Source organism: Crassostrea angulata, chromosome 3 (assembly GCF_025612915.1).
Source record: "Crassostrea angulata isolate pt1a10 chromosome 3, ASM2561291v2, whole genome shotgun sequence".
Classification (NCBI taxonomy): domain Eukaryota; kingdom Metazoa; phylum Mollusca; class Bivalvia; order Ostreida; family Ostreidae; genus Magallana; species Magallana angulata.
This window is the reverse complement of record NC_069113.1, coordinates 8,597,962-8,614,767: the sequence shown is the minus strand read 5'-3', so window position 1 is coordinate 8,614,767 and position 16,806 is coordinate 8,597,962. Positions and strand designations below refer to the sequence as shown.

The 16,806-nt window shown below is 34.5% G+C and overlaps 2 protein-coding genes across 2 annotated transcripts; both read right to left on the bottom strand.

Moving 5' to 3' along the window:
- Positions 1–3,611: 3,611 nt before the first annotated feature.
- Positions 3,612–9,363, bottom strand: LOC128179022 (NFX1-type zinc finger-containing protein 1 homolog). The gene is made up of 2 exons (XM_052846487.1): positions 5,598–9,363; positions 3,612–5,164 (listed from the first exon to the last, which is right to left on the bottom strand). Exons 1-2 carry the CDS (start codon positions 9,361–9,363, stop codon positions 4,527–4,529), a joined length of 4,404 nt encoding a protein of 1,467 aa, XP_052702447.1. The 3' UTR covers positions 3,612–4,526.
- Positions 9,357–16,701, bottom strand: LOC128179027 (NFX1-type zinc finger-containing protein 1-like). The gene is made up of 3 exons (XM_052846499.1): positions 16,265–16,701; positions 12,228–12,337; positions 9,357–11,898 (listed from the first exon to the last, which is right to left on the bottom strand). The coding sequence occupies exon 3, from the start codon at positions 11,880–11,882 to the stop codon at positions 9,357–9,359; it is 2,526 nt and encodes an 841-aa protein (XP_052702459.1). The 5' UTR covers positions 11,883–11,898; positions 12,228–12,337; positions 16,265–16,701.
- Positions 16,702–16,806: the final 105 nt, after the last annotated feature.

The window sequence follows — 16,806 nt, the reverse complement described above, 5'->3', positions numbered from 1 at the left end:
TAATGCACCTGGCACTAGTATGTTGCCATTGTTATATAAACAACAAGATAACTTGTACTGTAAATATTGAATGCACATAGTTCCAATTTAGCAAGATATACACAATACATATGCTTAGATTTTTGGTGACATTCGACACGGTGTAGTACATAAACGGCTGCTATCGGTAAAAAACGGCTTTCGATCTTTCTTTTCAAAAATTGAACGGCTGCTAGTCGATATAGATTTAATGGGTCACGCCACAAAATCAACGAAAAGTGTTCCAAAATTAAGAAAATTTTAAAACAATCCCTGTGCACGAAACATGCAAGAAATTATTGTAATTGATAATAAATGTAATTTGCTTAAAAACCTAATAAGAACCAAATATAGAAGAATTTTTTACGCGGTTGAGGAATCACAAGGCACATCACAAGGTTTTATCTAGTATTTTTATTTAAAAAACACATTGTGTTGGAACTGACCCGTGAAAATATGTGTAAATCTATTCTGATTCATGAAAGAAGACAGACTGAACATGAAAATATATTTTAAAAGAAATATTTTGAAAACACACGAATTTTAAAGTTACAGTTTCTATTTGAAATATTGGATTGTTACACCGACTGCTAAATGAAAGTTTTGACTAAATGGATGGAAAGTCACGCAAAAACTGATTTATTTTTTTTTACGATATCACCCCCTCCCCTTAAAGTCTGATTTATATACTTAGTTTCAATGGCAAAAAGTTGGTGAGCACTTACCTTAGAAACTAAATTTACAGTGGGGAGAACAGTGCCTATTTGGACATTAGAAAGTAGAATTAAATAATGAAATCAAGGAAGATTAATTTCGCAATAAAATTTTAAAAAGCTTGAAAGAAAGTGGAAGTCTTGGCAAACAGGGAGCCAGATTTATTCTTTCAGTCTTTTTGTTCAACTTAAAGGAGAAAAGAAAACTTGTGTGACTGCATACAAACATCTATGTTAGGATATTATGTATCTCTACGTAAATGAAATGATAATTCAGCACATTTCTTTTTTATTTGATTTTTACATATCGTAAGGATAAAAGAAAACTTGTGTCACAAACATCTATGTTAGGATATTATGTATCTCTACGTAAATGAAATGATAACTCAGCACAATTTTTTTTTATTTGATTTTTGGGAATTGATTTTAATCAACTCTCCAGTTACTCTGACAAACCGAAAGTGAAACAGTGTTTGGACCAAAGCACAAATCGTCGCCGCTGACAAGAATTAGTTCTTGAGAATAATTGATAAATTCGAAATAATGTATGCTAAAGCATTGTTTTTTCAAGGAAACAATATTCATAAATACTAGTACCTTGAAAATAGTCAGATTTTAAATGGTACGAACAATTATATATTTTTTGTAGTTGTATGTATTCTTACGCCAGAGTTCAATATAGTCTAATTCAGCTCGACGCTCGGCTGTCTCCGTAAATCTCCGACAAACAGAGAGTCTCTCTTGCTTGTCGGGGATTAACGGCGACAGCCGAGCGTTTGGTTGAACGAGATGATAGTTCAATATTGCTTGGATCCATAAATTTTCCAGAAATATTTCTATCACTGATACATAGTTTGATTGAATTTATTCTATCTTTAAATATTACTTAACATGATTCATATGGTTTTTTTTTGGTTTTTTTTTTACAACATTCTTGTGTCGAAAAAGTCCGAAAATTCATGATAAAAATGTGCGTAATTCAAATACAGATTATAAACTGCCTGTACTTGTCATGTAAAATAACATATCATTGATTTAAAAAAAAAAACATCGATAAAATCAACTCCCGTCAGTTCTTCGGTACTTTGATTACATATCGTAAGGATGTTTTTATTTAATTATAAATTGACAGGAAAACATGTATATTGACCATTGAACAAGAGAGAACCCCCCCCCCGATTTTAGTGATTTTTTTCCACTAAAATGGGCTTACAGATAAGGTGTAACAAAAGCTAGCATTTTTTTGTATGGAAAAACAATTAATAACCAAATGTAAAAAATCCTAATTATTAATTCAAATTAGTTTTCTTTTTAAATTTTGTGTGATTCTTGATGTTTTTAAAAACCCATTCTCTGTAAATATCAAATTTCGGTGACCACGCATAGTCACCGATTTTCTTCTTATTTTGTATTTTGATACCCTTAGATGAATTTAGATGCAAGACCACTTTAAAAAGTTGCTTTGGGGACATGTTGTCATGGTAGCAGAAGCAAAAGTTTGAAGAATGGCTATTTAAAGCTATTTTGAACACAATTTGAAAGATATTGCAGCAGTTGCGGCTATACAGAATAAAATCATCGCATACAAAATATTTTATATTATTGAAAAATTTTCATGGGCAAATGAATATAGTTCGTTTTCCCTTGGACTGAAATGTCACACTTTCATTGGTTTAAACATAGCACGTGATTGCCTCATATATCTCTATATTTGTTCGGTGAGAAATAATATTAGGCAATATGGCCGTCATTGGCCGACGCTTCGCTTACTCATTTCGACATTTCATAGTATTTAATACATAAACCGCATGCCGTAAGTTCTTAAAGTATTTGGAGTAGTTGCCCTTTGAAATTCTTTAAAATGAGAGTAGTTGCCCTTAGAATATTGACGTCACATTGTTTTGTCTGGAGCAGAACAAAATCGCAGCGTCGAAATTTGCTCAAAACTCTGCAGAGGAAAGGGAGAAAACATTTAAAATTGTAAAGCAACAAAACATTGTAGGTAAACATGGGTGAAGCAAATATTTTTTATGAGTATTAGAAAGGTGAGATTGAAATATTTGAAGAGTTTAAATGAGTTAGGCCTGTAAATTGGATGAGATGTTGGGCATCTTGTACATGGCTTTGCGTAGATAATCGCTATTTGTTAATAAATATGTCGCTTGATAGTCCTCGGGAAAACAAAACACTTATTCGCCTCGCCTTCTATGAGATTGATCAACCCAATATATAACATTTTTGAATAAGTTTTCTCGTTATGTCACAAATAAGATAATTTTATTACTGTGCCCTGAAAATTGCTGAATCACACCGGAAACAGTTATATTGCCCTCCCGGAAACAGTTATATATCACAGGAAATAGTTATATTGCCCTCCCGAAACTGTAATATCACCATCGCGTGCAAGAATTCTGCATATTAATTACGTCGGGTTCGAAATTCAACGAACCAGTTGCTAAGCAAACGTAAACAGATCAGCGAATTTTAAACATGTCAGGCCAACGTCTGCAGTTTGTTCATCTAAATTCAGAAGAACTAGCATTAAGAATCAATGATCAGCGTATTACTTGACGTTTTACATTGTACATTGACTAAATATGAGCATGTTCCATTAAATACTCTTGTGAATTAAATAAATATTTTGATTACCCGAGTTTGATTTGTTTAAAAATGTTATATAACATATATTACATGTCTTCTCGGGCAACAATACCAGAATATTTGTCCCTCGTTGACAGGAAAGCCCTGGAGTGTTATGTCGCCCTCTGCCTTCGGCATCGGGCGACATAACACTCCAGGGCTTTCCTGTCACCTCGGGGCAAATATTCTGGTATGTCGCCCTCGAAGCCATGTAATATATGTATAATATTTCCGTATTGAGTCAGTAACTAACCTAATAAGTAATATGGTAACATGGTAACTAAACAACACCAGAAATACTTTTTTATATTTTAATCCAACATAAATAGCTTTAAATGGAAAAGAAATTAAACTCTTGTTTTGGCAACAAAGTGAAAATAAAAATTGAAATCCGTTTAACTGAACGTACGTATCAACATTTAATGAACCTACTTCATGCCAAACTATTTTATTTTCATAAAAAATGAAAATTTACTGAACGATGAAAATATTGATCAAGGTTCTCATTGACAATGACAGTAAATACATAAATACAATTAGTATGGTGCATGTTTTATTAGTAGCCTACAGAATTCTTTTGATGCATAATTTATAGCTCATATATTCAATAGAATATACGATCTATAAATTATGCATATTCAATAGAATATATATAGAAACATTGAACATAATTGTGTAATAAAACGCATAACGGAGAAGTAACTTCACTAAAATTAGAAACTTCATATTTCAAACAGAAACCGGTGTTGCTGTCCTAATAGTAGCCGTAACATAAGCTCTTTGAAGTAAACTATACAAAATATAGTATCTTAAAATGTTCTTTAAATATGGTGCAATCAAGTTCAAAAGACTTGTTTGCTCGGGCAATGTGCCCAAAATCAACGACATCTATTCGCTAAGTTAAATGTAAATCCGTTAGATTGAAGAAAAATATATTGACGTCTATACTGATATTTTCGTGTCAAAAAAAATGTGTGCTTTGTTGACCATTTAAACGGTATATTTTTGCATGTAAATTGTTTTCAATAAAGAATGTTCCTTTTCTTCTATATAATGGACAAATCCCTGTCATTTTAAGAGTTTTGTGTCGTATTTTTGTTTACTTAGGTTTTAATTCAATATTTGAATAAAGAATCATTTCAACATTTTCTGTTTCTACTTTTTTCGCTGTCCGTCTCGTCTCCTGTTTCCTCGGTTGCCCCGGTTACCCTGGTTACCCCTCCCTCTTCCACCTCTTCCTCGCCCTGAGGTCGGATTATTTTCAATGCTGGAGTCACTCAAATCTTCACGGGGTAATGTCGTAGTAGACAATGGGTTTGTTTTATGATTAAATCGTTTATTTCGTCCTTTACCCCTGGTGCCTGGTTCGCTTCCTCTTGAGGAATTGTGGGATTTTTGTGTATCAATCTTAGTTATATCCCGAATCATAGATTCAAAGTCGTCTGTGACCGACCGATTTGGCGGCAATCTTGTTTGCTCTGGATACATATCACTCCATCCTTCATGTTCCCAGTGTTCTTGAGGGCTCACGCTTTTGGCAATGTTCAATTCATATCCTTCATAGCGACTCACTAGCTCAGATTTTTTCCGCGTTTCCTTAGAATAACTTGAACCAGTGGTATCCATTTTTGACACGCTTTTCTTGTTTTGGTCCTGTTTAAACTGCTTAGGACGAGCACCTTTCTGATTGGTATCATGAGATGGTTTTGGTCTTGGGGCAAAGGGGTGTTTAAATTCCACATGATGACAAATATAACATGCCTGCTTTTGATCATAATCATAAAAGGGGTGACCTTAAAAAGAAAAGATACAGTATGTTATACATCATGCAAAGTCTTAACCAGAATAGTCTGATGAAAGCGAAATCAATTTTGAAATGAACATAAAGATGATATGTGTTATCGTGTTGTTATCTGCAATTAAATTAACTAATATATATTCATAATAACAAATTGAAAGATACTTTATAATTTTACCTTTTTACTAATCTAAACACTTGAAGTGAGTGAACGTGCGTAACTTACTATACTTACTATAGTACTATAGATCAGTGAAAAGAATTTTACATCAATGAAAAAGCATGCATTTTTAAACTTTAAAGCTTATTGAATTTAACAAGTTTGATAAAAGATATAACCAGGACATACAGTAGGTTTTCAATAAAGGCAAAAAGCTGGATATAGTTAATGTTAAGTTGTTATATAAGGACTTATCATGTAGTCTTACCGTTTTCACACACGGACCATCTGTCAATATGGCAGTCCATATATCCTGAAGGTTTTGGAAAATTATCAGCCTTCTCTATTCTTGTGTTTACTTGTGATGACAGCAACGGTTTGAACTCTGATATGAAGGATTTTATTTCGTGCTGTTTTGTAATGAAAATATCTATGGGTACGTTGTCAAGTTGTCCTAGTAAACAAAATCTCTCTTCAATGTCTGCTGGTGTTTGTATATTATCAGTTTTAGAAATATGTACATCTTCAATACTTGTTTCGCTGGGGGTCTCACTTGCAGTAAGACCTTCAATAATGTCATTTTTAGCCAGCTTTAAAATCAAGGTTTTCCATTTCCAACTTAAAACTTCAATGCTACCGTATATGTCGATGACCGTTTGATAGCTCTGTATTTCGTCAGAGGATAACCGATTCTGAATTATTTCTAGGTAAAATTGTTCACGTCTAAGATCGTTTTTATTCATTTTTTCCAGTTTTCGTTTTGTTGCTGATAAAAATGTTCCAAATTCAGTCAGATACCGGCGACATTCCTTGCCATCGCCGAAGACCATTGGAAATGTGACCACAGGACTGTTTTGTCGTTGAATTTGGATTTTTATCATGTTTAAAAGATTTGCTCTTTTCTTTAAAATTTCATTATATCGTGGATGATACGATATTATTGAATGACAAGAAGGACACCTCAACGCATGCAAAATACTGATTTTCTGTGCTTCAATAGCAGCGTCTAATTCATATGCTGGAAATATGTGTTCGCATGCACTGAGTTGTACCAGTCCTGTCTTGATGATATGTTTAGACTCATCATCACTTTTACATTGTAAACAGGTTTTTAAGCAAGGTTCGCCACACAAACCAGCACATTTATGACCACATGGGAGGATTTTGGGGCATTTTTTGTTGCACCTTGGTCGTTTACAAGGCTCATAGCAAGGCAGTTCACAAGAAAAATGAGGACAAGACCAGTCACAGGGTTTTTCGCATAGAATGCACGGTCTACTGCATACATTTTCACAAGTAATGTGAGAGCACATGGACATGCATTTATCTTCACATGGTTTACAATTTCCGCAATGTTTACCAGTACATTTATGCCCACAAACACAATTTAATGTGCAATTTTCCGAGCAAATTTGATGAAATAACCCGCCTTTACATTTCTGACAATCGCCTGTACAGCTGTGTCCACATGCTAATTGAACTGTGCATTTTTTGCGGCATGTGTTTTTCGAGGGATTAGTGCAAGGGTTGATCACTTCGTGACCACATAATTCAATCCGAGAAATGGTTGATGTACATTGTGGTGGCTTCATCTTTACATTTTCTTGAAGTGATTTGTTCACATGGCAAGCAATTTGATTTATATGATTACATGTTGGTTGTATGAATTCAACTTGCTGTTTGCACTTTATCTTATTTGGAGATACATAACATTTCATCCACATGGTGTGGCAACAGTTTGGTAGCTGTTTTAACACATTTTCTTCACATTTTATATCCTTCGGCGACTTGAAACACAATGCAAAAGCACTGTGCCCACATGGTAAGTTTTTTTCAACATTAGTATTGCATTTGATTTCATCAACCTTTCTCCAACATTCTGTTTCTTGCTGATGAGAACATGGCAACATCTTCTCTGTCATTTCATTACATTTAACACTCAGCGGGTCAACAAAGCAATGCATCATTTTGCGATGACCACAGTTTAAGCTTTTGAGAATGTTTTCTTGGCACTGAATATCACTGTCGCTTACATCTTTGTGGCACATCACTTCTTTTTCATGACCACAGGTCAACATTTTAAACACTAGCTCTTTACATTTTACCTGAGAAATGTCTATATGACAGAGAGTCGTCTTTTTGTGTCCACAAGATAGAGTCTTTATGACTTTATTGAAGCATTTCGTGTTTTCAATATTTTCAGAGCATTTAACCTTTATTACATGCCCACATATAGGGTGTGTTTTCTCTACTATGATATCACAATGACATTTCTCAGGGAAATGGCATGGTTTTGAACACTCGTGACCCATAGAACAAATCAAACCACATTTAGAAGAGCATTTTGTTGAGTCTTTTTTCCTGCATTTGACCATAACATTGTCATGGTGACATGGAAAGTTCGTAGTTACAAGATGTTGACATTTGATTCCCTTTATGGATACGTTACATTCGACCTCAACAAAATGTTTACATGGTAGAGTTTTCTTGACCATTTCACAACATTTATTTTGTACTTGAAATAAGATGCTTGAGATGTAACATTTACGGGTGAAGCTATGTTCACAATCTTTTCTTTTCTCAGTGACTTCAACTGGACAATTGAATATGTTTTCATTTTCAAAGCACTTCATTTCAACTTCATGATTGCATTTCGAAAGAGTTCTTTTCACCAATTCCATGCAGTTATATCGCTCATAATCAATATGACACTCCAAGTCTTCGGAGTGTCCACAAGTCAAATTTCTACGAACAATAATTTGACATTCGTATTGTTCCTCCGGTATCCAGCATTGCATAGTTGCTTCATGACCACACTCTAAAGTCCTCCTGACCACCTCAAGGCATTTATATGTTGAAGGCTCTTGATAACAGGCCATTTCAGCTGTATGATAGCAATCCAACACTTTCTTTACCTTAACTCTACACCGGCAATGTTTTGGATAGTGACAGATTTTGTTGCATATATGACCTCTTTCACACTTTTTTTCACAGTTGAATGTACAACGTATATCTAGATGTTCTTTATCATAAGGATGACATAGACGTGTACAGGTGTGTCCACATTCTAACTCAAAGTTGCAAAGTAAGGTACATCCTCCTTCAGGTGCCTTGTCAAAATCATCTGGAGATTTTGCTAATGTTTTCTGAGTAGAAGGATGATTTTGGCAATAAATAGGTAATCCGTCGCAGAGAGAATTTGTAGTCTTCATTTTATTGATAGCCGTTCGAAGCAAGTGGGAACTGCGTGTGTTTTTTTCGAACATCTGAAAATTCCCTATTACGAATAAACCGATCTTTGCTCTTGACAACGCGACACAGATTCTATTTTCCTTCTTTAAAAATCCAAGTCTTCCTTCTTTATTACTTCTTACCAAAGAGAGTATGATTATTTTATTTTCCTCCCCCTGATAGTTGTCTAAGATTGATATTCTTATACCTAAAAACTCTGATTTTGGCATCAGGTCTCGTATGCAAAACATTTGTCCAGCATAAGGGGTTAAAACAGTGATATCTTGTCGTTTATAGCCCTGTTGTATTAAATATCGTGTTAGTCTCATTACATATTTTGCCTCAAACTCGTTTAAAGAGCTCTGTGATTCCCCTTTTTGATCTTCTGCATGAGAATGCGAGATAAAGAAAACATCTTTTTCTATGCCCATCACATGTTCGCGGTTAAAAACACTATCACTGTTTTCTAGCCCAGGATACATATCCTGCACAAGGTTTGAAATTTCTGGACGCATTCTGTGCTGGCGCATCAAACAATTAAATTCAAGTCCATTCTCAATCATTCTTTCAAACATGGATAATGCTAAGTTGTATTTCTCAGCAAGTTCGTATACCGAAGGCTTTGGTTCCAATTGTTTATGATCTCCAATCAATATCAAATGTTCACATTTATTACTTAAAGTAGATATAATGTGAGCCTCCAACACTTCTGCAGCTTCTTCTACAATGATGATCTTTGGTCCGATTTCATTGAGAACTCTCTGATATCTGGCCGCTCCTGTTGTTGTCATTGCTATTACCATAGAGCTTCGCAAATTTCTTTATCTACGTAATTTTTTTCGATCAAATAGTCTTTGTATTGTGCATCATATTTTGCTCTAATTTCAGCAATTTTCTGTGAATGGATATCACAAAACTTCATCTCAAAATATTTGTACATCCTCCATCTATCTGGCATTGATAAATTCCATACGTTTCTAATTCTTTTATTCACATCCTCATTTGACATTGGCTTACTTTTGAGAAAAAAATCATTAACAATTAAACCCTCCTTGTCAAGATGTTTTATAAACTCTTCAGTAAAATTAGGATCAGACTTTGCCTCATTCAATACTGTTTCAACACTTACTCCAATGTCATTAAAAGTGAAGTCCATTTCAAACTCGTCTTCCTCTATCATTCTTTCATGTTTTGCGTTGTCGCTTTCGGTTTCAACATCAATAAGTTCCTCAGTTTCTGTTAAACTTTCATAAAAGGAGGTATCAGCAGTTTCTTCGGTCTCTTCATATTTTTCAAAAGCTGCTTCAATCAAATCCTTCTCTGTAACTTTCAACCATTCCATAATTTTAAACGGTTTAGGCAATTCTATTCGGGAAAGAATGTTAACTTCATTCACAAAAGATTTCAGGACGGTTTCATCTATGATATTTTTTCTTGCGCTTTCAATCAAAGACTTATGTTTGCACATTTCTTTGACTTTTTGTTCAAGTTCTTTTTGAAATCGACCATGATCAATATACTTCTTTCTAAATTCTCTCCTTCTTTTTTTGAGTGTGAAATCTTCTATTTTTTCACTGTTACTTCTTCCACCTACACGCACGACTGATTGTTTCCATTCAGCACAATTTGCAGGATCCATAAAGTCGATCATACCTTCTAGAAACTGATCAAGGGCATGGTTTGTATAACAAACTATTAACATTGGATGAAGTTGCTGTTCTTCCTGTTGATCTTTTCTTTTTTGTTTTAAATTTTCCTCAGACATCTTCACACCTCTCCAATAGTTTGAATTATGAAGCAACGCCTTCGCTATTCGAAGTCCAAGATGTGTTTTCCCCGTACCAGGTGGGCCTTGTATGAGCACAAATTCTTTTGTCAGGGCAGATTTGAATGCTTCATATTGTGATAGGTCAAGGTGAAGATCAGATGGTCTTGGCCATCTTCTATCTAATATGGAAACTTCAAGTCGTTTTTCTTGATATTGACGATCTACTTGTCCCATCTTAAATCCAGCATGTCTTAGACTTTTGTTATTTTTTGGTGCTTTAAATATTGTAGAACATGACACAATAGGCTGCAAATCGTATTTGACTCCCTCCTCACGTTTCAAGTACAATGGTTTTTCGATATTTTTTTGGCAATACACAATGTATCTTTCAAAAGGTAACTCTCCCTCTTTGATGTTCTGTAGACAGTGCAATACATGTCGATATGCTTCAAAATAAGCAACGCTTTCTATCAACGTTAACTTTAAGCCCTTCGTCAATTCTGGGTCGCCTTTCTGTCTTTTGACTATGATCTTCAACCTACCGTCCTTCTTAATTGTATCAGTATCTGATTCAGCAATTATTCCAAAATAGAGCCTGCGATAACTATCTGGTAAGAGGCAGAGTAACGAACCGTAAAGCATTCTCTTGCCACCCTCCCATCTCGTTCTTTTCACCTGATTCATATCTAACTTTATTGTATACATAGGACCATCTAAGGTCATCTCTCTGCCTTCCTCAATTGTAACGTGTTTGTATAACCTCACATCCTGTATTCTTCTAGCTTCGCTTCGTTCTACATACTTCGTATGAATATATTCAAATATTCCATTTCGCAGCTGGGATATACAATCTTCTCGAAGCAAACGAAACTGTATATCAAGATAATCATCAAGATTTTCAAAGGGTGTGTCGCGAAGATTCGGCCTAAAAAATGGCTTGGTTTGTAAATCATCTAACGTTGGTAAAATGGGAATGTTTCGAAAATTATTCGGGGGTTTTCTTGTGTCTTTTTTCTGCTTTTCAATCTTAACTTCAGAAATTGCTAGTCTATTAACAATTATCTGATTGATCTCTTCAAGGTCGTCCTTCAGATCTAAAAGACCATCAACATCCTCGTCCCCATCACCAATAATATCAGTTATCTTTTTATCCGTTTCTACTGCTAGTTCAAGAAACCCGTTACCATTCGAAGGCGACCTTTTACATAATTCTTGCAAGAAAAATACAACGCTTTTAATGGAAGGTAAAACGCTTTCACGTCCTCCACATTGCAATAAGTAATGAAGATTTTTCTCAAAATTTGAAGATGCCAAAATAGGAATCAGAGTAATAACGTTTGGATCTTCGGAATGTCTTTTGTTTTGCAGAACTTTCATAATAATTTGAAAGAAATACTTCAACTCTTCTAGGTTTTGGCTTGTTGACCGCACCGTGGCTCGAATTTTTTCATTTGTCCACAACGATGATTCCAAAATCTCGCGAACTTCAAATATTGACAAACGTTTTAATTCTTCAGTTCGAAGAGGTGGTACCCTATATTCTTCCCTCTCCATAGTCCAGTGTTTTAAGCTGTAAAACAAAGCATAAATGTATAATTACTTATTTGTTGCCTACTTAATCAGAACTGCAACTTTAATTCGGAAACTTGTGCCATGCATTCAAGATAAGCAATAATAAATAAGTTGCTGTCAAAACTGGAAGCTCATATGCCACTTCGCTTGCCTACCTATAAGCAATATCCAACTTCGAAATGCAAATCTAACTAGCTTTATCATTTCAGACCAGTACAATCAAAAAACATAGCTAATACTAGTACATATCGGTTAAGGCATGTGCAATATAAATGTTAATTAAAAAAGATTGGACAATATTACGTTTACTATATAATATTGCTATACCTGTCAGCTTCTAATTAGCTTGTTTCTTTGGTATTTCACGAATGTTAGTCTTCACATCTTGTAAACCCGGGCTTTCTTGGCATTTTACGAACTATTATTGTCTTCATATCCTGTATAAGAATGTGCATGCATATATAAGACCAATTTTTTCATTTATCTTCTGTGCTATTGAAATAAAGAAAATGATTTAATGAAAAATTCTTGATACATTCAAAACTGTTTTTCGATATAAGCAAACTTTAATCAGCGTTACAAGGTTATATGTAAAAGTAAAACATTACTACGATGATCAGTACTTTCAAATCACATGGACCACCTCAGAAATCGTTTGATATTATTTTACATCTCTCGTTGGACCTTAATTCTTAAATCATTCAATAAAGTGAGAAATAGCATGTTTATAATTATGGAAGGCCAAAGGGTTCAATATTCTATAAATGTTATTATGTATTTCTCTTTTTTAAATGCGTTATTTGTTTAATGTAAAAACAGAAATGCTAAATGTTAAATTCGAAAATCGTATGGAAACATTTGTTGTCATTTGTTACACCTATCGGGTTTCGGTAAATTGTTGTTTCATAATCCGTTTGATGCAAGTTTGACACTTGTGCTTCCCTCATTTGTGATTTGTAATTCAAGATTTATAAGGAAATGTACCGTTATGACGACAGGGGGCGCGCGCTACGTCAAATCTTAAGGGAAACGGACTATAGAATCCAGGTATCATATCGTCATGTACCTATACTATAGTATATTTCAAACCCTGTAGAATTAATTTTCTGATGCAAATCCACTCTAACTTTCCTTATTAGGGTGTTGTTTGTTAGGGTTCGATTGTTTAAAAACAATGTATAGAATTTTAAGAAAAACTTCATCATGGAACATAATACCTGAAATACCAATAGTGTTTTCTAGAAAATTTGCACCAAAGTAGTCGCTCCCTAACAGGTATTGACATATGATTTAATGTACCTCAACCTGAAAGATAATGCAACCTTGTGACAAATTCAGAACTGCAGATGAACTCCATTATCTTCTTGAGTACACCGCATTATCAAATATTATACATAACTATCTGCAAAGTAAATACTGCGCAAAACCAGATGTTATAAAAAGTAGCGCCAAAACACTTAGAATAAAATGTATGACTTTGTTTATTCCTTTGTTTATCCGAGTAAGTCTACCCTCCTTTGTAAAACAATCCATGCTAGATTTGTACACTAGCATAGTTATATACTTATTTACATACTTATGTACATATCTTTATTATATTTTCCTTTAAGGACGCCCGTCCCCTGACTTTTATTATTTATTAGAGCCATTTTAACAAGGCCTTGGACTTTCAGTAGGACATTGCTATCAATTTCTTGCGTCAAAACAAGTTAAAAATGACGTTGGTTACGAGTGAAATGTACAGCGATTGCGTAGTCCTAGCTCAAAAGCCAGAGCAATCTTGTTTATTTCATGGCTGAGTGGCTTACAATGAAATAGACAGACCTACGCCACATTGCTGTTTGATATCAATTACCCAAAGTCCAAGCTCTTGTTAAAATGGTTCTAGCTGTATTTTATAAGTAAATGTACCTTATGTATACCATTTACAAAGTGTTTTTGCGTGCGCGGATCCAGATATATTTTTTTCAGTTAGGGCGGGGATAATTGTTTTTGCCCAGGCTGGGGGGGATGTCCGAGGCCTATTTTAGTTAGATTATATATATATATATATATATATATATATATATATATATATATAAAGCACAGGGAATTCACTTTTGTTGGAGCTCCACCTCCGCCGCGACCGAGGCTTGAACTAACGACCTCTGGAGTAGAACCCATTCTCCTAGCAGTAAGCGGCCACCGCGCTACCCACTCGGCCATCTAGGCAAGACAAAAATCTTGCTTTCGATGACGAACGGAACCTAGCGCGCTGGCCGTGCACTACGCAGTCGCTTGAGATACAGTTGGAATACAGTTAAACGACAATCTAGTATCAGGTATACCTATAAAACCAAAAAACTTTCTTACCTACCAAAATTTTTTTCCCAAATATTAAAATTCCTAATCCGTGGGGGTGAGGAGGGGGGGGGGGGGGAATACCTCACCAAAAATAATTCTTACCTACCAAAAAATTTCCTCAAATCTTGAAATTCCTAATCCGTTGGGGGGGGGGGGGGGGGGGGGGGGCTAGTATACCTATGGCTCTACATCTCAATATTTCCGTCTTCTCAAGGTAAATGTTGGAACACTTTTCTTTCCTGCGAGATAAAGTGGGGGGCTGAACCCTCTATGATGCTATGTGGCTGATGGTTAGGTCTAACTTTGCAAAAAAGTGGGGGGGCTAAGCCCTAAGACCCCCCCCCCGGTTCCGACGCCTATGCATCATAAATGAATGACACACACACACACACACACACACACACACATATATATATATATATTTTATATATATATATATATATATATATATATATATATATATATATATATATATATATATATATATATATATAATCGCTATTGCCGATAATGACGAAAGCTATGAGGAAGGGCAGATTTCCTCCATATAAGGAAAGTGCTACAAGCCTACAGCTGTTAAAATGTTAAGCATCATACAACCATAAGTACATGTAATAGGTTTGTTTTTAATAAAGGGCATTTAAGAAATATGTATATTAATGCACAGATATAAATTGATTCCAAAAAGGTAAATAAATCAAAGTACTGATCGAAGTACTGAAAGCCGGGCTCTTTTTGGTGTATCTTCATGTATATTGTGTAGTAAAGACTGAAAATCTCTCTATCTCTCTCTCTCTCTCAATCTCTCTCTCTCTCTCTCTCTCTCTCTCTCTCTCTCTCTCTCTCTCTCTCTCTCATGCTTTTAAAGTCGGCAAAGCGCCTGAGAGCGACCAACTTTTATAAGCGGCTATAAACAAAAATATGTCTGTCTGGTAGAAAAAAGTTCAACAGTTGCTGCCTTGAATTTTGCAACAAGCGTTATATTTACAATCCCCATTTCTTCAACGCGCAGTAAAGTAGTTCATGGAAATTCATGCGCGTTGTATGTGTCCAAAATGCATAGTCTTGTTTATAAAATACGTTATAACGGAAGATTTTACTTTGACGCTGTTTTGGTTTTTTGTTTACTTTTGAAGTTGGGCTATTTATAGTAACATTGGCGATCTGCCTGTCTACAGCCAGGACTCTGCTTTCAGCAGAGCCCGGCTAAAAATGATACATGTATTATATTACAAAACAGTAAGGGTGACTTCCTGCTTTTTTGTGGGTGTTTCTGTGGGGTTTTTTTTCTAATAATTAATCTTGTAATATAATAAAGCCAAACTGCAAGATAGGTAGGGTAACGTTATGTGCATTATGCATATGGCTTCAGACATCATATTATACAGAAAGATTTTTACTTTATTAAATTTATATACTAGTATATTGCATTTTTACGAAATCATATATGTGTTGTATTTGATATCATCAATTATGATCCACATTTCAGCTTGCTTGACAATGAAATTATCTGGCCTTCTGTTTAAGATTAAGGTTTTATGAGGGTATCAAAAACAGCCCCTATTTAAGTGGACGATTTCATAAAACAAAGAGAAAGGTAGGTATAAATTCCACTATTATGACACCGTATGGTTTATCACACCTGCCGAATACAAAAATGCAGACAAAGGATTGAAATTCCAAAAAACGAAGCGAGGTATTGATTTATTTCATTTTCATTTTGAATACACGGAAATAGCTTCGACCTAATTCTTACACGGAATAGTAGTGTTAATTGAACAAACGTTTATTTGTATAGCTTGAATACTATATCTATCTATGTTTATTAAAGAAATATTACAGTGGTTATTCAAGGGTAAGAATTTAAAAGAAGTACGGAACAATGCCTTATTTATTAATTAAAATATAAAGGATCATAAACCTACATACCGGTATATGTACTTGATGTGAACATTTGGACTGATAATAAAATTGTTTTTTTTTTTTTTTTTTTTATCAAATGCTATAAATACGTTACTTACATTTTTGTGAATTTTCAGCCGTGGAGACATCGGTACGTCACGTTTGTTGTGGCAGTCAAATGATCGTCCATACTGGGTAAAAAAAAACTTAGTGGCTCAGAGCCAAGTTTTTATTCGTGGAATTTAAAGTGAAACTAAAAAAAATACTTTTTTTTTAATTTAAATTTAATTTTTGATATCCAGTCAATTATAATCTATGAACAAGAAAGGAAGATAGATTGACTAACAGTTTGTACTACATTTCCGACAAGTTCACTTTTTGTTAACGGAAGCTGATTTATTAGAAATCCTGACGCACTTAGTACATGCAGGTAGAAGTTGATAACTGCACATAGCTGTTCTGCGCAAGGATACATATGTATGAACACAAACATAATACAATGTATTACGGTTAAATAAAATAATATATATCATGCGTATTTAAAAAAAGAAATGCATATGCACTTATATCGTGGTGTATTCTTTTTTATCTTCTATGCATGAATATATATCTTCTTCACAGATCAATGAAACATACAATAAAGAGATTCAGGTTTTAACAA

What these genes read in the sequence shown, in the direction of transcription:
- LOC128179022 (XM_052846487.1), bottom strand. Translation starts at nt 9,363, where the DNA reads ATGGTAATAGCAATGACAACAACAGGAGCGGCCAGATATCAGAGAGTT. An exon ending in ATGGTCCGTGTGTGAAAACG is followed by an intron (nt 5,165 to 5,597) that starts GTAAGACTACAT and finishes TTTCTTTTTAAG; the next exon opens with GTCACCCCTTTTATGATTAT.
- LOC128179027 (XM_052846499.1), bottom strand. Translation starts at nt 11,882, where the DNA reads ATGGAGAGGGAAGAATATAGGGTACCACCTCTTCGAACTGAAGAATTA.